General features: G+C 37.8%; 1 protein-coding gene across 1 annotated transcript in view; it reads left to right on the forward strand.

Moving 5' to 3' along the window:
- Positions 1-24,431, forward strand: part of KIF27 (kinesin family member 27) — a 92,028-nt gene that overhangs the window by 66,241 nt on the left and 1,356 nt on the right. The window contains 6 exon segments of the mRNA XM_036856630.1: positions 7,407-7,416; positions 7,419-7,547; positions 7,550-7,570; positions 7,573-7,610; positions 9,406-9,604; positions 11,583-11,747. Coding sequence (XP_036712525.1) covers positions 7,407-7,416; positions 7,419-7,547; positions 7,550-7,570; positions 7,573-7,610; positions 9,406-9,604; positions 11,583-11,747 — 562 coding nt within the window.

Consider the following 24,431-nt stretch of genomic DNA (forward strand, 5'->3'; position numbering starts at 1 on the left):
GCTCCTCTTCATTGCTCTGCTCAGGCTTCTCATTGCAGTGGCTTCTCTTGTTGCGGAGCACGGGCTCTAGGTTCACGGGCTCAGTAGTTGTGGTGCACGGGCTCAGCTGCTCCGCGGCATGTGGGATCTTCCTGGACCAGGGCTCGAACCTGTGTCCCCTGCATTGGCAGGCGGATTCTTAACTACTGCGCCACCAGGGAAGTCCCAAAGATGAACTTTTGAGCCTGGATTTTCTCTGCAAATATTTATAGTTGATGTCCAAAGTAAGGGAAAGCTGCTAAGAGAAAGTAAGTGGCTGGGAATCATCTATCTTGTAGTGTTTTAGATTGGAGCAAGTGTGACAAGAAGTGAAAGGGGCTGGTTAAGAAGGAACAGGGGAAAGGATTTCATGACATTATTGTTCATTGAGTTGATGAAAGAAATTGAAGACAACCTTGATTGGGGGCTATGTGACATTATAAGCTTCTACTGCCCTATTTTATAACTTAATTGGGGTAGCTTTGCCAAGGATCACAGAATGAGGTTGTCCTCCTGAGGCTGTTAAATTGGAGCCCCAAGCCTACAGATTTGAAGGTCTGAAAGCCTTAGATTCAGCAAAACATATGAGGATTTAAGGAATTCTTGCCTGCCCAGGACAGTTACTGGGCCCTATGGGAGAAAAAAAAAGAAGGAGAAAACATTATGCTTCTCTTGAGGAATTCATACTACATCTGAGGAGACAGACAGAAAGATGAGAAAACTCTAAACCCTGAAGAACATAAAAAAGCAAGTTATAGATAATGTAATAAAGCTATACTTACTACATTATTTATATAAAACAGTGCAGTGATCATTTGGGGGAAGATTCAATTAAGGCAGCCTTGGTAGATCAGAATCTTGAGCTGGATTATGAAAAACATGGTATATATTGATATAAGAAAGAAGGCCATTTTAGATAGAACACTGTTAAATAAGGCATAGAGATGGGAATGAGCAAATTATGTTTGCAGAGGGGTAGAGTGTCCATTCTTTTTTTAATTTTTATTTTTTTGTACAATTTTTAAGGTTACACTCCATTTACAATTATTACAAAATATTGTCTATATTCCCTGTGTCGTACAATACATCCTTGTAGCCTATCTTACTCCCAATAGTTTGTACCTCCCATACTCCCACCCCTATAATGCCCCTCCCCCCACACTGGTAACCACTATTTTGTTCTCTATATCTGTGAGTCTGCTTCTTTTTTGTTATATTCACTAGTTTATTGTAATTTTTAGATTCTGCCTATAAGTGATATAGCATTTGTCTTTCTCTGACTTATTTCACTTAGCATAATGCCCTCCAAGTCCATCCGTGTTGCTGCAAATTGCAAAATTTTGTTCTTTTTTATGGCTGAGTAGTATTCCATTGTGTATATATACCAATTCTTCTTTATCCATTCGTCTGTTGATGGACACTTAGGTTGCTTCTGTGTCTTGGCAGTTGTAAATAATGCTGCTGTGAACAATGGGGTGCATGTGTCTTTTCTAATTAGTGTTTTTTTTTTTCTGGATATGTACCCAGGAGTGGAATTGCTGGGTCATATAGTAGTTCTATTTTTAGTTTTTTGAGAAACCTCCATACTGTTTTCCACTGTGCACCAATTTACATTCCAACCAACAGTGTATGAGGGTTCCCTTTTCTCCACATCCTCACCAACATTTGTTATTTGTATTCTTTTTGATGATAGCCATTCTGACAGGTGTGAGGTGGTATCACATTGTGGTTTTGATTTGCATTTCCCTGATGATTAGCAGTGTTGAGTATCTTCTCATTTGCCTGTTGGCCATCTGCATTTCTAGAGGGTCAATTCTTATCTTCAAGAAACATTTAAGTTTCTATTTGATGAGGAATTCTGTAACTAAAAACATTATGTAGTGTTTTGTGGTGAAAATGCAGCACAATGCATGATACCTGTTTGGCAGCCACCCTGGATTTGTTTGAGGGAAGGGTGAGCCTCCTACAGTTGGTGGGGTTCCATTTAGTCCTGTGAGCGTCTGTGTACCCTGCTTCCACATGGTTGGTTCTTCTTAGTGTAGCTTTGAAATGGGCTCTGCTCTCACCACTGTTTTCACGCCAAGATTGATAGTACTAAATAGATCTCCAGTAGCAGGCGATCGGGAACATGAGATTCTGCTGTGACACAAGACATCAGTAAAATCTACGTGGAATGGTTTGCTGTTTTGATGTCTTTAAACTTGCTCAGAATTATTTTTTCTTTCCACAATAAATCACAATATTTTTTCTAATTGTATTACTTCATGGGAAATGATAGAAAGATTTTAGATCACTAAACTAGTACAGGATTACCCAACAATTTAATATAGACAAATCACCTCCTTTTTTGGGGGGTAAAATCCAGAAACTAAAATTTAGAAAAAATAAAATACTTGAACTCTATTTTTCTAATAATGCAGAACAGTTACCTAATAAGTGGAGTATAGGAAGAATACATATGAATATCTATGTTTATTTCATCTTTTACATTTTCAATTTCATGTTTTATCATTAGAAAATGCATATAATTTATAGAGAAATACATGCAGTGCTTGCTCAAAAGGTTTCGTTTGTCGTGTTTGTTTTTTACTAATGGGAAATTTGTGATCTAAAATGTTTGGAGACCACTGCTTTAGATCCTTGTTACTCTCAGTGTGATCTCTGTACCAGCAGCAATAGTATCACCTGGGAGCCTGTTAGAAACGCAGAGCCTCAGGCACCACCGAGACCTGCTGAATTAGAAGTCTGCATTTTTACAAGCTCCCTGGTGCACGTTTGGAAAGCAGTGCTCTGTGACAAAGCATAGTCAACTCTTGATAATCTAAGCTTTGAGTTGTGGCAAATTCTTCATCCTGGGACAGCTTCCCATTGCCCCTCTTCTTCTCAACCTACAACGTTTTGCTGGGTTAGATGGAACCACAAATATTTATATGCTGGAGCCTCACTAGAGCGGGCTATCCTCAGGGTTCTATAGATATGCTGCCTTACATTATCTCAGTGCTTCCCTAACTTAGATCCAAAACTATAGAAACTAAATTTGTACCAAATTGTTCTCAGCCATTACATAAAGGCAAACTCTTTCCACATTTATTTTTTTTGGGTTTTTTTTTTTGTGACCTTTCTAAACTGTTTTAACTTACAGGTCTTATAAAATGTCAGTTTTATGGCAATAAATATTAGCTCCTGTGCTTGCAGAAAACATGAACTTACTACTTTGCAGGAGAAAGAGTTATCAGCAGAACTACGTCTTTTTCACAAATAATGGGGCTCACTGTGCTCAGGTGTACTAGGTAATCCTTTCTCTCTTTTTTTTTGAATTTTTGAATTTTATTTTATTTATTTTTTTATGCAGCAGGTTCTTATTAGTTATCCATTTTATACATATTAGTGTATATATATCAATCCCAATCTCCCAATTCATCACACCACCACCACCCGCTGCCGCTTCCCCCCCTTGGTGTCCATACATTTGTTCCCTACATCTGTGTCTCAATTTCTGCCCTGCAAACTGGTTCATCTGTACCATTTTTCTAGGTTCCACATATATGCGTTAATATACAATATTTGCTTTTCTCTTTCTGACTTACTTCACTCTGTATAACAAACTCTAGATTCATCCACGTCTCTACAAATAACCCAATTTTGTTCCTTTTTATGGGTGAGTAATATTCCATTGTATATATGTACCCCATCTTCTTTATCCATTCGTCTGTCGATGGGCATTTAGGTTGCTTCCATGACCTGGCTACTGTAAATAGTACTGCAGTGAACATTGGGGTGCACGTGTCTTTTTGAATTATGGTTTTCTCTGGGTATATGTCCAGTAGTGGGATTACTGGGTCATATGGTAATTCTATTTTTAGTTTTTTAAGGAACCTCCATACTGTTCTCCATAGTGGCTGTATCAATTTACATTCCCACCAACAGCGCAAGAGGGTTCCCTTTTCTCCACACCCTCTCCAGCATTTGTTGTTTGTAGATTTTCTGATGATGCCCATTCTAACCGGTGTGAGGTGATACCTCATTGTAGTTTTGATTTACATTTCTCTAATAATTAGTGATGTTGAGCAGCTTTTCATTTGCTTCTTGGCCATCTGTATGTCTTCTTTGGAGAAATGTCTATTTAGGTCTTCGCCCATTTTTAGATTGGGTTGTTTGTTTTTTTAATATTGAGCTGCATGAGCTGTTTATATATTTTGGAGATTAATCCTTTGTCCGTTGATTCATTTGCAAATATTTTCTCCCATTCTGAGGGTTGTCTTTTTGTCTTGTTTGTAGTTTCCTTTGCTTTGCAAAAGCTTTTAAGTTTCATTAGTCCCATTTGTTTATTTGGTTTTTATTTCCATTACTCTAGGAGGTGCATCAAAAAAGATCCTGCTGTGATTTATGTCAGAGTGTTCTTCCTATGTTCTCCTCTAAGAGTTTCCTCTAATAGTGTCCGGTCTTACATTTAGGTCTCTAATCCATTTTGAGTTTATTTTTGTGTATGGTGTTAGGGAGTGTTCTAATTTCATTCTTTACATGTAGCTGTCCAGTTTTCCCAGCACCACTTATTGAAGAGACTGTCTCTTCTCCACTGTATATCCTTGCCTCCTTTGTCAGAGATTAGTTGACCATAGGTGTGTGGGTTTATCTCTGGGCTTTCTATCCTGTTCCATTGATCTATAGTTCTGTTTTTGTGCCAGTACCATATGGTCTTGATTACTGTAGCTTGTAGTATAGTCTGAAGTCAGGGAGTCTGATTCCTCCAGCTCTGTTTTTTTCCCTCAAGACTGCTTTGGCTATTCGGGGTCTTTTGTGTCTCCATACAAATTTTAGGATTTTTTTTGTTCTAGTTCTGTAAAAAAATGTCATTGGTAATTTGATAGGGATTGCATTGAATCTGTAGATTGCTTTGGGTAGTATAGTCATTTTCACAATATTGATTCTTCCAATCCAAGAACATGGTATATCTCTCCATCTGTTTATATCATCTTTAATTTCTGTCATCAGTGTCTTATAGTTTTCTGCATATTAACAAATTGAAGAATAAAAACCATATGATCATCTCAATAGATGCAGAAAAAGCTTTTGACAAAATTCAACACCCATTTATGATAAAAAACTCTCCAGAAAGTGGGCATAGAGAGAACCTACCTCAACATAATAAAGGCCATATACGACAAAACCCACAGCAAACATCATTCTCAATGGTGAGAAACTGAAACCGTTTCCTCTAAGATCAGGAACAAGACAAGGATGTCCACTCTCACCACTGTTATTCAACACAGTTTTGGAAGTCCTAGCCACGGCAATCAGAGAAGAAAAAGAAATAAAAGGAATACAAATTGGAAAAGAAGAAGTAAAACTGTCACTGTTTGCAGATGACATGATACTATACATAGAGAATCCTAAAGATGCCACCAGAAAACTACTAGAGCTAATCAATGAATTTGGTAAAGTTGCAGGATACAAAATTAATGCACAGAAATCCCTGCGTTCCTATACACTAATGATGAAAAATCTGAAAGAGAAATTAAGGAAACACTCCCATTTACCATTGCAACAAAAAGAATTAAATACCTAGGAATAAACCTACCTAGGAGACAAATGACCTGTATGCAGAAAACTATCCACATTTGTTTTTGGTAGAATATAATCATAGTGGTGCATTCTAAAGTCAAATATTTTCTTGGGTTATTCACTTTTTTTCTTTTTAATTAATTAATTTATTTATGGTTGTGTTGGGTCTTCGTTTCTGTGCGAGGGCTTTCTCTAGTTGTGGCAAGCGGGGGCCACTCTTCATTGCAGTGCGCAGGCCTGTCACTATCGTGGCCTCTCCTGTTGCGGAGCACAGGCTCCAGACGCGCAGGGCTCAGTAATTGTGGCTCACGGGCCCAGTTGCTCCGCAGCATGTGGGATCTTCCCAGACAGGGCTCGAACCCGTGTCCCCTGCATGGCAGGCAGACTCTCAACCACTGCGCCACCAGGGAAGCCCGGTTATTCACTTTTATTTTCTGGTTCTTCTTATTCACCTAAGTACCTTTCAGAATTTAAGTTTGTTTTTCTTAAAAAGGTGAATATTATTTTCTTCCTTATGGAGTGATTATCAAATCTTCAAATTCTTGATGGTTAGTAATTGCACAAAGAAATAAAATGGCTGCTGAACATTTTTTTTCCAAAATGGCTCTTTCAGGAGATTTTATAAAATGGCTTTAAAAAAATAAGTATTATTCAACCTCCCATTGGAATAGGTTATTACCTACCTTTTCCCTGAATTCCAGAAAAGGAGTTCCAGAAGTCATTCTAACTATTCTTTGGGGAGATCAGAAATAGTAACATTATTTTTCTTTGAAATGCTATGGGGAGGAGTGGAGAGAAATACTTGGGTCATGTACCCAAGACATATGAAAATGTTTTTTTCTCCTCTCCCTTCATTAAGTTGTTCAGCAGATACTTACTGAGTTTAAACTATGTAATATGTACTGTGCTAGGCAATAAGGATGTGAGTATGGACAAGACCATCTGCCCTCAGGGAACTTAAAGTTGAGGTGGCCTCCACCACAAGTACGGGAATACAAAAATATATATCCAAGTCTTACCACGTCCAAAATAATTTCTTACCAGAGATTTAGATCCCCCAAATAAGATGTTATTTGGATAATTCAGAGAACTGCTAGGTTTTCTGACAGGAATTCATCAGATTTTTTTTTTCCTACAGAGGAAATCTTCTTTGGCACATGAAAAAAAAGGTTTTGCTGCCACCATTTTTAGTGCCTACATTTTCCCTCTAATGACATCTCCTAGGAATCTTATGAAATATTTCATGTCCTTAAATCCTCACTACTTTTTCTTATGCTATACTGTGTTTTTTCCCTAGAGACTCTCCTCTGATTACTAGTTCTTAATAACTATTTTAATATATTGCTTCTTTCCTTCCTAGCAATATATTGTTTTGATAGATCCTTGAAGGGACCCCCGAGGTCTCCAGATCTCACAGACACATAATATGCACTTTAGGAGCCATGGAGGGAGATAACATGATAACACTGTCAAACCTGTGGGCTGAGGCTTTGTTCAAGTGTATTCCTCCGTGATCAGCATTTGCTTATGACCTTGGGATGTTTCATAACTCACCTAACCTTCTTCCTCTTCCATTTTACTACCCAAGGTTTACTACGAGGATTCAATGATTATTTGTTACATATATGTGTGAGTGTTTGTGTGTGTGTGTGTACACACAGTGTATTGTGTAGCATAGGAAGCACTCAATAAACATTTTTTTTAATTTAGTAGAAGAATGGTACTGTCCATTAGACTCAAATAGCATAATAAGATCTTAGTATATGACAAAGTCCGAGTTATACTGTTTCATTTAAAATGAGTGATTTCTATTGTATTATATCTAGGAAGAACATGTTCTTTCCAACTTGAAGAAGGGATTGAAGCTTTGGAAGCTGCAATTGAATACAAGAACGAACGTATCCAGAGTCGCCAGAACTCGCTCAGAGCTTCATTTCAAAATCTCTCTCATAGTGAAGCAAATGTCTTAGAAAACTAATCTGCCTGAGTCCTGTGAGATTAGAGCTATTCTTTTCAGATATTTCAATAAGGTTTGTTTTTCAGGGACAGAGGATTTTCTTATAAAGAGGGGTCGAGATGCTTATACAGCTCACACTTATGTAGAATTTACAGTACTGAATGTTGTCATCTGAAATCTTTGCACTTATCCAAGTATGTAGGCCTAACTTTGTGAAGTTCTTAAAGTTGAAGGGCCTTTTGAAAGAAGGGCTTTCGGGAATAGTTTTAAAAACCAAAGAATTTAAGTTATATTCCTCAGTCACTATTTCTTGGTTGTATGTTTTCTAGATTTGATTGTTGCTACTCAGCATTCGTGAAAAATCAAGGGCCCTCCAGGTTTGGGTTCCCTTTCCTTCATTGCTGTAGGGTAGGGGTAACCTGTACTTTCTTATTATACCCTATGAATTGAAATGGAGGTGAAATGGTGCATCAGTGACAAAGATAGTAATAGATTTTAGCATTAACCTGGATGGGCTTAATATAAATTAAAATATTTTATACAGATTTGACAGCTTACTGATAGAGATGTTTCACAGCATTGAAAACTATATCTGTCTTTTCTCTAATGTTTCTCTTAAGATATATATTATGAAGTGTTAAACAAGTAGATGACTCTTTTTCTCTGAAAAATATATTCAGTTTAAGGGAATAGCAGACAGTTAATGAAAAATGAAACACAGAAGTTTTAAAATAAAGTTCTAATTCTGTTAGACAATTGAAATAAAGATGACTAAATTAATGGAAATGTGATACACAGCCCTCCTCTCGGATAATTACCATCAGTAGTAAGCTTCTATTTTTTTTTTTTTTTAATAGTTTATTATTTATTTATTTACGGATGTGTTGGGTCTTCGTTTCTGTGCGAGGGCTTTCTCTAGTTGTGGCAAGTGGGGGCCACTCTTCATCGCGGTGCACGGGCCTCTCACTATCGCGGCCTCTCTTGTTGAGGAGCACAGGCTCCAGACGTGCAGGCTCAGCAATTGTGGCTCACGGGCCTAGTCGCTCCACGGCATGTGGGATCCTCCCAGACCAGGGCTCGAACCCATGTCCCCTGCATTGGCAGGCAGATTTTCAACCACTGCGCCACGAGGGAGGCCCCAAGCTTCTATTATTGATGCAAGTGCATCCCATCACTGGGTGTGTGGAGGGCAGAAATATGGTGCATATTGTCTTAGGCTTTGATACAGATAACTCTTCTGTGGTGTTCTTAGAGCAAGGGTTCTTAACCCAGAGCACCCAGGTGAAGGTCAGTGGATTTTCTGGTCTTAAGAACTCTTTGAAGAAATGAGTATTTTTCTGGAGAGAATGTCATTACATTATTAACAAGTTCTGTGACACAGATATTGTCTGAAGTGTTTTTACTTTATATCAGTGCAGAGAGGAACCCACTGGACTAAATGTACAATCTGAGACCAAACTCTATAGCTTAAAAATTCTGTCACTTATTTATAACATTCATTTTGGAGTTAAAAATGAGAATTATGTAGATGTTACAGAAGTCTTTAGATTCTTGATATCTTTTTAGACTGGAGAAATAGAGTTGTAGGATTATAAATGTAAACTACAAATATCATGTCTAAGAAATGATGGAGGGGTGATTGTTAGAGTAGAGCAACATTATATTTAAAATGAAGTTGTTACCAATTCAGAATCTCAACAAATTAAAAAGGCTGTTAGGTTATCTTGTGGGTATATTACAAAGCATTTGCCTGGTTATACCATGGGGATTAAGGGAGTTCATCTTTATGAAGTCTAAGAGAAATAAATTAGTCTATTATATTAGGCTGTCTAAAACACACTTAAAAGATCAAAAAATGTCTTTGCTAGGTGGTTAATTTGCGAGAAGCTGAACGGAAACTACAGTTACAGAATGAAGAAATTAAAATGAAAGTTCTGGAACGGGATAATGTGGTTCGTGAGTTGGAATCTACGCTGGAACATCTGAAATTGCAGTGTGACCGGAGACTGACCCTTCAGCAAAAGGAACACGAGCAAAAAATGCAGCTTCTGTTACATCATTTCAAAGGTAACTGCCCCTTCTCATCAGTTGTGTAAAGGTGACGTGTAGGAGGGGGATTGGGAAAGGAAGGTAGGACAGAATTGAATCACTTAAAGCCCAACATGCATAAATAGTTACTACTTATATGTGTTTTGTGCTTTACATGTTTGGTCCACATGTTGGGATAGTTGACTTTGATGTAGGGCTATTCATGCTTGAAATGCCATCTCCTCTGCCTGTCCCCAGTGCCACACAGAGAACTGCTGCAATCCTGTACTTTGTTGTGGTCTACTTTTTATGTAGGAATGTGGGATGACTTCTGGCTTGGTGGTGTACAATTGAAAATTCCCCATCTCTAGGATATAGAACCTTGATATTTAAATCACTTTCCCTTCATAAAATTAAAGTGATAGGTTCTGTCAGATTTCTGGTTATATTGTTACAGTTTTCAGTAAATTATAAATTTTATGCATTAAGGTTATAGCTTAGGTCAAAATCAGTCTACCATTGATGGGCACATAGTGTTATCAGTGCACAGTAGTTCAACCATCAACTGTGGTATGGAGTTGTTATAGCAATTGGTCTTCACAATACCTGGACTTATGGCTGGTACACACAGTTGCTATGGCAACAAAATCACTGCCTGGCGATACTTCAACGCCTGGAATGCTTCAATCCAGGTGGCTTGGCTGCTCAGTCTTGCTTCTCATGAATCTATAGCTGGAAATGTGCTAAAAAGGATCTGGAAGAAGCAACCTGAGTAAGCAGAAAATTGGAAAATATATGCATTTGAGCGTTGAGGCAGTTTGCCTCTAAGTTAATTCTATAACGAGTTAATTAGCAACCAGTTGCCTGATGACAGGATTTCCTTGACTGGATTCCATATGTTATTTCATTCAAACATGCTTTCCTTACCTTATGTTAATTCTGTCCTAAGTCTCTAAAAGTGATATTTTAATAGAATTTTTAATATGTTTTTCAAGTGGTTGGCATTTTACCACAAAAGTTCATGCTTTAGCCAAATGAGAACATTTTAAAAATCATTCGTTTCTATAGCTGGGACAAGTTTTTCATAACAAAGTTATAACTGAAAATGTTAACAACTTATGAATTTTCTAATTTCAACTGAATATAGGCCATAAAATTAAGTTCATTTTTATGATATCCTTCATGGGGATTCTGATTTGTGATGTTATTAATCTAAAATGTTTTTTAAACAAGATGATGGGTTAATATAAAATATACAGATATACTTAGATCAATTTTACAAAACAACCAATTATAACAAAAGAAAATTACAAACCAGTAGGACCATTTTATAGATTTACCAATAGGAAAGAGTAGGTCTGAAAGTGTGTATTTCTGAAGGTCAGTAAACTGCGTTTTACTGGTTCTAGAACCTAACCCAAAGCGGACAGTTTTAGACATTCCTAAACGTTAATTAGAAGCTTTAAAATTATATTGTGTCAAAAAAAAAAAAATTATATTGTGTCATAAACTAGAACTTTACTTAGCTTCCCCCCCCTTCTCCTTTTTGGTGGTGTTTTCCTTTGTAATTTAATCTTTCTAGACTCTTTTGACAGGTTTCTGGTTTTTGAGGGGTTTTTTGGTTATATATTTCTTGGCCTATAAACTTATGCTTATGACTTTCCATACATCCATGGTTCCTGATATAAACTTTAAGACATTGATGCAGCTGGACAGAGTTACAAATGTGAACCTTACTTTCTGCTCTTCTGAGGATAAATTTAGTTAGTAGCTACTCAAAAAGTGCTTATGAATCATGAAAAATGTGGTAGTTGGTAGGGATTAGGGTGGAGAAGGGCTCATCTTACTTTGAAAATTTTACAGGCATAAGACTCCAAATTGTAGCTGAAAACAAATCCAGCCAAGTAATAGATACATGTAACATACTTCTGACCCCTACAATAGAGTCTGGGAGCTCTGTTAGAATGTTCAATCATTTACTTTAAACTGATTTTAAATGTAAATTTCTGTTTTATAGAGCAAGACGGGGAAGGCATTGTGGAAACTTTAAAAAATTATGGAGATAAAATCCAGCAGCTGGAAAGAGAGCTTTATTTCTATAAGAAAACCAGCAGAGATCTTAAGAAGAAACTTAAGGAATTGGTAGGGGAAGCAATTCGACGACAACTAGTACCATCAGAAAGTAAGAGATTTAGTGTTACTTGTCACTCCAACACTGTAGCATGGTTTGTAGTGGAGCCTTTCCCACTTGATTGGATTATTTAGGATTAGATATTTAACTTCTCTTTGTCTCTGTAAACAAAAATAGTTGTCTAGTCTATGTGTAAGACAGAACCACTGGAGAAAAGAATAAATGAACAAATGTATATGTGTGAAGGAAATGATCATTTATTGGATTGCCTGCCATGTACCAGGGGCTCTTGTATTCTCTAACTCACTTAATTCTTAAAATAACCCTAATTATAGGATAGCTGTTGTTTTCCTGTTTTATAGTAAATTAAGCCTTCTGATTATCATAAAAAAGTAAAATAGAGAATAATAAAAGTAAAGGTAAAATAATATTTATGTATTTCTAAGATCAGTCAGGTTTTTTCATATCATGACCTCTAGAAAGAAATTCAAACATATAATAAAACCCATCGTTGAGACAAGGATGTTTTCTTGCATAATTATATATAGATATGTAGAAATACCATCTTCCTCAATGAAATGATAAAACATGACAAAGAACTTTGCAAAAGCAAGAAGTGCCATGAAGGTGATATACTGTTATGATTAAAACATATTGTCTTACTACCATGTGTAAAATACATAGCTAGTGGGAAGTTGCTGTATAGGACAGGGAGCTCAGCTCAGTGCTCTGTGATGACCTAGAGGGGTGGGATGGGGGGGGGGTGGCAGGGAGGCTCAAGAGGGAGGGGATACAGGTATACGTATAGCTGATTCACTTTGTTCTACAGCAGAAACTAACACACCATTGTAAAGCAGTTATACTCCAATAAAAAGAAAAAAGAAAAAAACATATTGGACTTCCCTGGTGGTGCAGTGGTTAAGAATCCGCCTGCCAATGCAGGAGACACGGGTTCAAGCCCTGGTCCAGGAAGATCCCACATGCCGCGGAGCAACTAAGCCTGTGCGCCACAACTACTGAGCCTGTGCTCTAGAGCCTGCGAGCCACAGCTCCTGAAGCCCACGTGCCACAACTACTGAAGCCCGTGCGCCTAGAGCCTAGAGCCCAGAGCCCTTGCTCCACAACAAGAGAAGCCAGCGAGATGAGAAGCCCGCGCATCGCAACAAAGAGTAGCCCCCGCCCGCCGCAACTAGAGAAAGCCTGCACGAAGCAACAAAGACTCAACGCAGCCAAAAGTAAATAAATTAATTAAAAAAAAACAAACATATTGTCTTTAAGCCACCAATAGAGAGGAATCAATATCTCTAAAATAATGTATACTCATCTTATAAAAGAATTAGCCTTCCTTTAGAGAAAGTATTCTTCTAATAAGTTAAGAATGGCTTTTGAAAGTTGACTTTACAGCTCTTTTTAGCTCTTTTTTGTACCTGTAAAGAAAACTAAAGATGGGTACAACAAGATATAAAGAGTACCCCTGAAACTAATATAATGTTATATATCAATTATATCTCAACTTTAAAATATAATTATAAAAATGAAACCATAAAAAATAGAGAAACCAGTGGAAAATGATATATATGCACAATGAAAAGATATATACTGAATATATAATATAAGCAGAATTAACATAGTTTTAAATCTTAAAACTTAGTAATATTTTAGAAAAGTAGTTCTAATACTACCTTATATTTATTGTATTTATCATTTACAGGCATTTTCCCAAATAGTCCAATTTAGCCCTCAAACTCAGGGTGGGCCGGTATATGCTAACCTCATTTTTAGATGAGGAAATTAAAGCTTAGAGCAGTCCAGTGACTCATGAACCGACCAGTAATTAGAGCATGGTCTAAGGTCCCTGGTCTTCTGATTCCTGGTTCTGTGTTCTAGTATAAAAGTCGCTTTAGGATAGAGATGTGATACAAACATACGAATTCTGCCAAAGAGACTAACCTTTCTGATTTTCAATGTAGTAATGCAGAGGTATTTACTCATATAATTAAAACATTTACTTGAAATACTGCCTGCAACATATAGCTGAACCTTTTACTTGAAACGCTATCTGCAAAAAATTAAAATGTAAACAGGTATTAAGTAGGAAACAGAGCAATTAGCACAAACCCATTTTTGCTTTAAAAAATTCACTTTCAAATTTGAGATATCTGAAATTAGATGTTTACTGTTTAAATGGCCCATGTTTATACTGCTGAGTCCACTAGACATCTCTTAAAATGACAGTGTGGTATATGGTGGTAAACAGGTTTAAGAAACCCTGGATCTGGGACTTCCCTGGTGGTCCAGTGGATAAGACTCCACGTTCCCAATGCAGGGGGCCAGGGTTCAACTAGATCCAGCATGCCGCAACTAAAGATCCCACACGCAGCAACGAAGATCCCACGTGCCACAACTAAGACCCGGCGCGGCCAAGATAAAATAAATAAATATTAAAAAAAAAAAAAAGACAGAAAGAAAGAAACCTGGATCCTAATCATGCTCTTTAATGAAACAAATACAAAAAGCTTTAAAAAAGCTAAATAATCTTGGAGATGTGTAAAGTGAGGATAACTCCTGTTTTACCAACTCACCTGGAAAGTCTAGTCTTTTTTTAAATTTTTTCGGCTGCACCACGTGACTTGTGGAATCCTAGTTCCCCGACCAGGGATCAAACCCCGGCCCCCAGCACTGGAAGCTCAGAGTCCTAACCACTGGACCACCAGGGAATTCCTGGAAGTCTAGTCTTAATAATAATAATGTTGAAGATGTTATCTCAGCTAATTTGCTATATCCCCTAGAACCATCTTAAATATCTTTATTTTTTGGCTAAAAAAGTAATACATAGTCATTATAGAAAACTTTGAAAATATAGAAAAAAATCAGAAAAAAAAACACCCATAATCCTACCCACAACTATTAACATTTCAGCATAATAATTCTTTTCAGTGTTTTCCTCATGCTTTAAAAAAAATTCATTTGGAATCATACTGGTGATATAGCTTGTACTATATCCTACCTCAAAATGCAGCTCCAATAAAATGACATTAAATAAGACTTGTTTGAATTATAAATATAGCAGTTTAAATATATCAAATTTTGAGTTCCCTAAACTGTATTATATGCTTAATAATCAGTATCCTAATTAATATATAACTGTCTTGGTATTCAGTTGATTGGGTTTTGTTAGTAGTCTTTTCATTGTCTGCCTACCAGACTTTATCTGCTTTGAATATTTTTAGCATTTTCAAATAGCAAAAGAATTAATCTTTTGACTAAAATATCTTGGTCACTTCTAAAAAGTGGCCAAAAAGACTAAAAGCGCTTGGTCATGCTTCTGTTACAGTGCATCTGTTTTCTAACATTTTGTGAGGATAAAATCAGTATATATGGACATGCAGTCTATGTACTTGTTTAAGTATTTAAAACTTTATACTTCTATTTTTATTGAATAATATTTTATTTATCCCAAAACAAAACATAAAAGTCTTGAAAGATACACAATTTAAGACATAAATTCTTATTTGGTTAAATCCAAGCAACTCTTTAAATTCAGCTTTAGCCATAATTAGAAGAATTTAATTATTGTTTCTTTTCTTTGGAGAGGATTGTTGTTTGAATATAAAAATACTTATATATCATTCATTTCAGAGCTTACACTGAATTTCACTGAGAAAGGAAATTCTTTTTTAGCAAAAAGTTATGAGCTTAATTATAAAAAATATAATATTTTGAAGACATTACACTGGAGGTACAAGTTTATGACACAATAAAAATTTGATGAATGTATATGATACTAAATGCATTAATTAGATTTGTGTGTTATACCATATATTTGTAAATATATAATTTACAATGTGGTCAATAACATTAGTAAAACCATTCATCTTTTTTTTTTTTACTTTTTATCTTAACATCCTTATTGGAGTGTAATTGCTTTACAATGGTGTGTTAGTTTCTGCTTCATACAAAGTGAATCAGCTATACATATACATATAGCCGGATGTCTCCTCCCTCTGGAATCTCCCTCCCACCCTCCATATCCCACCTCTCTAGGTGGTCGCATCGAGCTGATCCAGCTGTGCCATACAGCTGCTTCACACTATCTGTTTTACATTTGGTAGGGTATATATGTCCATGCCACTATCTCACTTTGTCCCAGCTTACCCTTCCCCCTCCCCATGTCCTCAAGTCCATTCTCTACATCTGCATCTTTATTCCTGTCCTACCCCTAAGTTCTTCAGAACCTGTTTTTTTTGGGATTCCACATATATGTGTTAGCATAGGGTATTTGTTTTTCTCTTTCTCACTTCCTTCACTCTGTATCACAGTCTCTAGATCCATCTACCTCGCTACAAATAACTCAATTTCGTTTCTTTTTATGGCTGAGTGATATATTCCATTGCATATATGTGCCACATCTTCTTTATCCATTCATCTGTCGATGGACACTTAGGTTGCTTCCATGTCCTGACTATTGTAAATACAGCTGCAGTGAACTTTGTGGTACACGACTGTTTTTTTTTTTTTAAAGACACCAATTGTACTTGAACATTTGTTACTTTTTTAAAATAATTAATTAATTAATTAATTAATTAATTATTGGCTGTGTTGGGTCTTCGTTTCTGTGCGAGGGCTTTCTCCAGTTGCGGCAAGCGGGGGGCCACTCTTCATCACGGCGCATGGGCCTCTCACTATCGCGGCCTCTCTTGTTGCAGAGCACAGGCTCCAGACGCGCAGGCTCAGAAGTTGTAGCTTACGGGCCCAGTTGCTCCGCGGCATGTGGGATCTTCCCAGACCAGGGCTCGAACCCGTGTCCCCTGCATTAGCAGGCAGATTCTCAACCACTGCACCACCAGGGAAGCCCCATGACTCTTCCTGAATTATGGTTTTTCTCAGGGTATATGCCCAGTAGTGGGATTGCTGGGTCGTATGGTAGTTCTATTTTTAGCTTTTTAAGGAACGTCCATACTGTTCTCCATAGTGACTGTATCAATTTACATTCCAACCAACAGTGCAAGAGGGTTCCCTTTTCTCCACACCCTCTCCAGCATTTATTGTTTGTAGATTTTTTGATGATGGCCATTCTGACTGGTGTGAGGTGATACCTCATTGTAGTTTTGATTTGCCTTTTTCTAATGATTAGTGATGTTTGAGCATTCTTTCATGTGTTTGTTGGCAATCTGTATATCTTCTTTGGAGAAATGTCTATTTAGGTCTTCTGCCCATTTTTGGATTGGGTTGTTTGTTTTTTTGATATTGAGCTGCATGAGCTGCTTGTAAATTTTGGAGGTTGATCCTTTGTCAGTTTGCTCCATTAGCAAATATTTTCTCCCATTCTGAGGGTTGTCTTTTCATCTTGTTTACGTTTTCCTTTGCTGTGCAAAAGCTTTAATTCATTAGGTCCCATTTGTTTATTTTTGTTTTTATTTTCATTTCTCTAGGAGGTGGGTCAAAAAGGATCTTGCTGTGATTTATGTCGTAGAGTGTTCTGCCTGTGTTTTCCTCTAAGAGTTTTATAATGCTGGCTTTACATTTAGGTCTTTAATCCATTTTGAGTTTATTTTTGTGTATGGTGTTAGGGAGTATTCTAATTTCATTCTTTCACGTGTAGCTGTCCAGTTTTCCCAGCACCACTTATTGCAGAGGCTGTGTTTTCTCCATTGTATCTTCTTGCCTCCTTGATCAAAAATAAGGTGACCATATGTGCGTGGGTTTATCTCTGGGCCTCTATCCTGTACCATTGATCTATATTTCTGTTTTTGTGCCAGTACCATACTGTCTGGATTACTGTAGCTTTGTAGTATAGTCTGAAGTCCGGGAGCCTGATTCCTCCAGCTCTGTTTTTCTTTCTCAAGATTGCTTGGCTATTCGGGGGTCTTTTGTGTTTCCATACAAATTGTGAAATTTTTTGTTCTAGTTCTGTGAAAATGCCATTGGTCGTTTGATAGGGATTGCATTGAATCTGTAGATTGCTTTGGGTAGTATAGTCATTTTCACAATGTTGATTCTTCCAATCCAAGAACATGGTCTATCTCTCCATCTGTTTGTATCATCTTTAATTTCTTTCATCAGTGTCTTATAGTTTTCTGCATACAGGTCTTTTGTCCTCCTTAAGTAGGTTTATTCCTAGATATTTTATTCTTTTTGTTGCAGTGATAAATGGGAGTGTTTCCTTAATTTCTCTTTCAAATTTTTCATCTGAGTGTATAGGAATGCAAGAGATTTCTTAGCATTAATTTTGTATCCTGCTACTTTACCAAATTCGTTGATTAGCTCTAGTAGTTTTCTGGTAGATCTTTAGGATACTGTATGTATAGTATCATGTCATCTGCAAACAGTGACAGCTTATACTTCTTCTTTTCCAATTTGGATTCCTTTTATTTCTTCTTCTTCTCTGATTGCTTGTGGATTAAAACTTCCAAAACTATGTTGAATAATAGTGGTTAGAGTGGACAACCTTGTCTTGTTCCTGAATCTTAGTGGAAAGGGTTTCAGTTTTTCACCATTGAGAACGATGTTAGCTGTGGGTTTGTCATATATGGCCTTTATTAGTTGAGGTAGGGAAAAAGGAGTGCCCTATATGCCTACTTGCTGGAGGGTTTTTTATCATAAATGGATGTTGAATTGTGTCGAAAGCTTTTTCTGCATCTATTGAGATGATCATATGGTTTTTTCTCCTTCAATTTGTTAATATGGTGTATCACAGTGATTGATTTGCGTTTATTGAAGAATCCTTGCATTCCTGGGGTAAACCCCACTTGATCATGGTGTATGATCCTTTTAATGTGTTGTGGATTCTGTTTGCTAGTATTTTGTTGAGGATTTTGCATCTATGTTCATCAGTGATATTGGCCTGTAGTTTTTCTTTCTTTGTGACATCTTTGTCTGGTTTTGGTATCAGGGTGATGTGGCCTCATAGAATGAGTTTGGGAGTGTTCCTCCCTCTGCTATATTTTGGAAGAAGGATAAGTGTTAGCTCTTCTTTAAATGTTTGATAGAATTCACCTGTGACGGCATCTGGTCCTGGACTTCTTTTGTTGGAAGAGTTTACTCACAGTTTCAATTTCAGTGCTTGATGATTGGTCTGTTCATCTTTTCTTTTTCTTCCTGGTTCAGTCTCAGAAGTTTGTGCTTTTCTAAGAATTTGTCCATTTCTTCCAGGTGGTTCCATTTTATTGGCGTAGAGTTGCTTTAGTAATCTCTCATGATCCTTTGTATTTCTGCAGTGTCAGTTGTTACTTCTCCTTTTCGATTTCTCATTCTATTGATTTGGTCTTCTCCATTTTTTTCTTGATGATCTGGCTATGGTTTATCAATTTGTTTATCTTCTCAAAGAACCAGCTTTTATTTTTATGATCTTTGCTATGTTTCCTTCATTCTTTTTCATTTATTGCTGATCTGATCTTTATGATTCTTTCCTTCTCTCACTTCGGGGTTTTTTTGTCTTCTTCTCAATTGGCTTTAAGGTGTAAGGTTTGATTGTTTATTTGAGATGTTTCTTTTTTCTTGTGGTAGAATTGTATGCTATAAACTTCCCTCTTAGAAGGGCTTTTGCTGCATCCGTAGGTTTGGGTCGTCGTGTTTTCATTGTCATTTGTTTCTAGGTATTTTTGATTTCTCTTTGATTTCTTCTGTGATCTCTTGGTTTGTTAAGTAGTGGTATTGTTTTAGCCTCCATGTGTTGTATTTTTGCCAGATTTTTTTCCTGTAATTGATATCTAGTCTCATGGCGTTGTGGTCGGAAAACATACTAGATACGATTTCCATTTTCTTAAATTTACCAAGGCTTGATTTGTGACCCAAGATATGATCTATCCTGGAGAATGTTCCATGAGCACTTGAGAAGAAAGTGTATTCTGTTGTTTTTGGATGGAATGTCCTATAAATATCAATTAAGTCCATCTTGTTTAATGTATCTTGTAAAGCTTGTGTTTTCTTTTTTTATTTTCATTTTGGACGACCTGTTCATTGTGTGAAAGTGGGGTGTTGAGTTCTGTACAATGATTGTGTTACTGTCGATTTCCCCTTTTATGGCTCTTAGCATTTGCCTTATGTATTGAGGTGCTCCTATGTTGGGTGCATAGATATTTACAATTGTTATATCTTCTTCTTGGATCGATCCCTTTATCACTATGTAGTGTCCTTCTTTGTCTCTTGTAATAGTCTTTATTTTAAAGTCTTTTTTCTGATATGAGAATTGCTACTCCAGCTTTCTTCTGATCTCCATTTACATGGAATATCTTTATCCATCCCCTCACTTTCAGTCTGTATGTGTCCATAGGTATGAAGTGGGTCTCTTGTAGACAGCATATATATGGGTCTTGTTTTTGTATCCATTCATCCATTCTATGTCTTTTGGTTTAGAGTATTAATCCATTTACATTTAAGGTAATTATCGATATGGTATGGTCGTATTACCCTTTTCTTAATTATTTTAGGTTTGTGTTTACAGGTCTTTTCCTTGTCTGGTGTTCCTGCCTAGAGAAGTTCCTTTAGCATTTGTTTTAAAGCTGGTTTGGTGGTGCTAAATTCTCTTAGCTTTTGCTTGTCTGTAAAAGTTTTAATTTCTCCATCGTCGTCGTCGCATCTGAATGAGATCCTTGCTGCGTAGAGTAATCTTGTTTGTAGGTTTTTCCCTTTCATCACTTTAAATATGTCCTGCCACTCCCTTCTGGCTTGCAGGGTTTCTGCTGAAAGATCAGCTGTTAACCTTATGGGGATTCCCTTGTATGTTATTTGTTGCTTTTCCCTTGATGCTTTTAATTTTTTTTGTATTTATTTTTTGATAGTTTGATTAATATATGCCTTGGCGTGTTTCTCTTTGGTTTTCTCCTGTATGGGACTCTCATTGCTTTTTTGGACTTGATTGACTATTTCCTTTCCCATATTAGGGTAGTTTTCAACTGTAATCTCCTCATATATTTTCTCAGTCCCTTTCTTTTTCTCTTCTTCTTCTGGGACCCCTATAATTCAAATATTTGTGCATTTAATGTTGCCCCAGAGGTCTCCAAGACTGTCCTAAATTCTTTTCATTCTTTTTTCTTTATTCTTCTCTGCAGTAGTTATTTACACTATTTTATTTTCCAGGTCACTTATCCGTTCTTCTGCCTCAGTTACTCTGCTATTGATTCCTTCTAGAGAATTTTAAATTTCATTTATTGTGTTGTTCTTCATTGTTTGTTTGCTCTTTAATTCTTCTAGGTCCTTGTTAAACGTGTCTTGTATTTTCTCCATTCTGTTTCCAAGATACTGGATCATGTTTACTATCATTACTCTGAATTCTTTTTTAGGTAGACTGCCTATTTCCTCTTCATTTGTTTGGTCTGGTGGGTTTTCACCTTGGTCCTTCATCTGCTGTGTGTTTCTCTGTCTTCTCATTTTGCTTAACTTACTGTGTTTGGGGTCTCCTTTTCGCAGGCTGCAGGTTTGTAGTTCCTCTTGTTTTTGGTGTCTGCCCCCAGTGTCTAAGGTTGATACAGTGGGTTGTGTAGGCTTCCTGGTGGAGGGGATTAGTGCCTGTGTTCTGGTGGATGAGGCTGGATCTTGTCTTTCTGGTGGGTAGGACTGCATCCAGTGGTGTGTTTTGGGGTGTCTGTGACCTTATTATGATTTTAGGCAGCCTCTCTGCTAATGGGTGGGGTTGTGTTCCTGTCTTGCTAGTTGTTTGGCATAGGGTGTCCAGCACTGTAGCTTGCTGGTCGTTGAATGAAGCTGGGTCTTAGCGTTGAGATGGAGATCTCTGGGAGAGCTTTCGCCATTTGATATTACTTGGAGCTGGGAGGTCTCTGGTGGACCAATGTCCTGAACTCAGCTCTCCCACCTCAGAAACATCGGCCTGACACCCGGCCAGAGCACCAAGACCCTGTCAGCCACACGACTCAGAAGAAAAGGGAGAAGAAAAGAAAGAAAGAAAGAAAAATAAAATAAAATAAAAAATAATTAGTAAAAATTTAAAAATAAAAAGTAATAAAAAAAAAGAAACAAACAAAGAAGAGAGCAACCAAACCAAAAAACAAATTCACCAGTGATAACAAGAACTAAAAACTATAAAAAAAAAAAAAACAAAAAATAAACCAGACAGACAGAACCCTAGGACAAATGGTAAAAGCAAAGCTATATAGACAAAATCACACAAAGAAGCATACACATACACACTCACAAAAAGAGAAAGAGGAAAAATACATACATAGCTATATATTAAAAAAAAAAGGAAGAGAGCAAATCAATAAACAAATCTACCAATGATAATAAACTGTAAATACTAAACTAAGATAATCATAAAGCCAGGAGCAAATTAGATGCAGAAAGCAACCCCAAGTCTACAGTTTCTCCCAAAGTCCACTGCCTCAATTTTGGGATAATTCGTTGTCTATTCAGGCATTCCACAGATGCAGGGTACATCAAGTTGATTGTGGAGATTTAATCCGCTGCTCCTAAGGCTGCTGGGAGAGATTTCTCTTTCTCTTCTTTGTTCGCAGAGCTCCCGGGGTTCAGCTTTGGATTTGGACCCACCTCTGCGTGTAGGTCGCCTGAGGGCATCTGTTTCCGCCCAGACAGGATGGGGTTAAAGTAGCAGCTGATTAGGGGGCTCTGGCTCACTCAGGCTGGGGGGAGGGATGGTTACGGATGTGGGGCGAGCCTGCGGCGGCAGAGGCTGACATGACGTTGCACCAGCCTGAGGCGCGCTGTGTGTTCTCCCGGGCAAGTTGTCCCTGGATCACGGGACCCTGGCAGTGGCGGGCTGCACAGGCTCCCAGGAGGGGCGGTGTGGATAGTGACCTGTGCTCGCACACAGGCTTCTTGGTGGCTGCAGCAGCAGCCTTAGTGTTTCATGCCTGTCTCTGGGGTCCGCGCTGATAGCCGCGGCTCTTGCCCGTCTCAGGAGCTCGTTTAGGCGGTGCTCTGAATCCCCTCTCCTCGTGCACCCTGAAACAATGGTCTCTTGCCTCTTAGGCAGTTCCAGACTTTTTCCCAGACCCCCTCCTGGCTACCTGTGGCGCACTAGCCCCCTTCAGGCTGTGTTCACGCTGCCAACTCCAGTCCTCTCCCTGGGATCCGACCGAAGCCGGAGCCTCGGCTCCCAGCCCCCGCCCACCCTGGCGGGTGAGCAGACAAGTCTCTCGGGCTGGTGAGTGCTGGTCGGCACCGATCCTCCGTGCGGAAATCTCTCCGCTTTGCCCTCTGCACCCCAGTTGCTGCGCTCTCCTCCGTGGCTCCGAAGCTTCCCCCCCGCCCACCCCCCCATCTCTGCCAGTGAAGGGGCTTCCTAGCGTGTGGAAACTTTTCCTCCTTCACAGCTCCCTCCCCGAGATGCAGGTCCCATCCCTATTCTTTTGTCTCTGTTTTTTCTTTTTTCTTTTGCCCTACCCAGGTACGTGGGGAGTTTCTTGCCTTTTGGGAGGTCTGAGGCCTTCTGCCAGCGTTCAGTAGGTGTTCTGTAGGAGTTATTCCACATGTAGATGTATTTCTGATGTATTTGTGGGGAGGAAGGTGATCTCCATGTCTTACTCCTCTACCATCTTGAAGGTCTCCCCCAAAACTCTATTCTTCTATCAATTTAAACCACTATAAAACTTTACATGTCAGGGTACTAGAGTCAGAAGATCTGGTTGGGATCCTAATTTCTTTTATTGGCTGTGTGACTATGGGTGAATAAATCTTTCTTTAGTTTGTTCCTTCAGTGTTGAAATTCTGGAAGAGGGAAACTCTATATTGTGAGGAATGTAAGTGGGCTTGGGAGTGAGCCTTTCCAATGAGCCCATCTCTGCTCTTTCTCATATGATCTTTAAAAATTAAGATGGCTGGCTCCCTCCCCCAGACACTGTGACCTGGGCGTCAGGATTTTTTGTTTTTTCATTGAAATATAGTTGATTTACAACATTCTGTTAGTTTCAGGTGTACAGCAAAGTGATTCATATATATATATACACACACACTCTTTTTCAGATTCTTTTCCATTATAGGTTATTAGGCCAAAGGATTTTTTTTTTTTTTTTTTTAGGCCAAAGGATTTTTAAAAGCTTCCAGGTGACACTAATGTGCAGCAAAGTTTGGGAGCCACTGTGATCACTATGATCAACTTTGTACCTGCTAATTCCACATGAGGATCTATGTCATTTGCTAGTTCAGGTTTTTTGTTTGTGAGAAGAATTTTAAAAACTAGAAAATCAATCCTTTTTTTCTTTTTTTATTGAGTAGAGTTGATGTATGATATTATGTAAGTTTCAGGTGTACAACAGAGTTATTCACAATTTTTAAAGGTTATATAGAAAATCAATTATGTTTTAAACCAGGGTCACAAACTAAAATGCCTGCAGGAGCCAGGAAGCCAAAGTGAGTGGTGGGACTGCAGCACTTGTCTAAATTGGCAGGGGCAGCTCTGCTCCAGCTGCTGTTGCCAGGCAGAAATTGTCAGTTTTTCTCATTTTTCTATAAAATCCGGAAATCTATATCTTTATATGAAACTTTCCACTTTTTAAATTTTGCATCATATATTATTTTATACGCTAAGTAAAACATGTCTGTGGGCAGATTTGGCTTGGGAGCTGCCAGTGTGCAACTTCTGTTTTTAAACTTGGTTCTCGCAGGACCAGAAGTGTACTAATTGCATCATCAACATATGTTAAAGTTGGCATTTTTTCTTTGCATTAGGTCTAGTAGGTATATGGACTTCCCTTAAGTAAGTTTTGTCTTTCATATTAGATTATTCTATGATTTGAGGGCCTCAAGCTTTGATAACTTCAC

Source organism: Balaenoptera musculus, chromosome 6 (genome assembly GCF_009873245.2).
Source record: "Balaenoptera musculus isolate JJ_BM4_2016_0621 chromosome 6, mBalMus1.pri.v3, whole genome shotgun sequence".
Taxonomy (NCBI): Eukaryota; Metazoa; Chordata; class Mammalia; order Artiodactyla; family Balaenopteridae; genus Balaenoptera; species Balaenoptera musculus.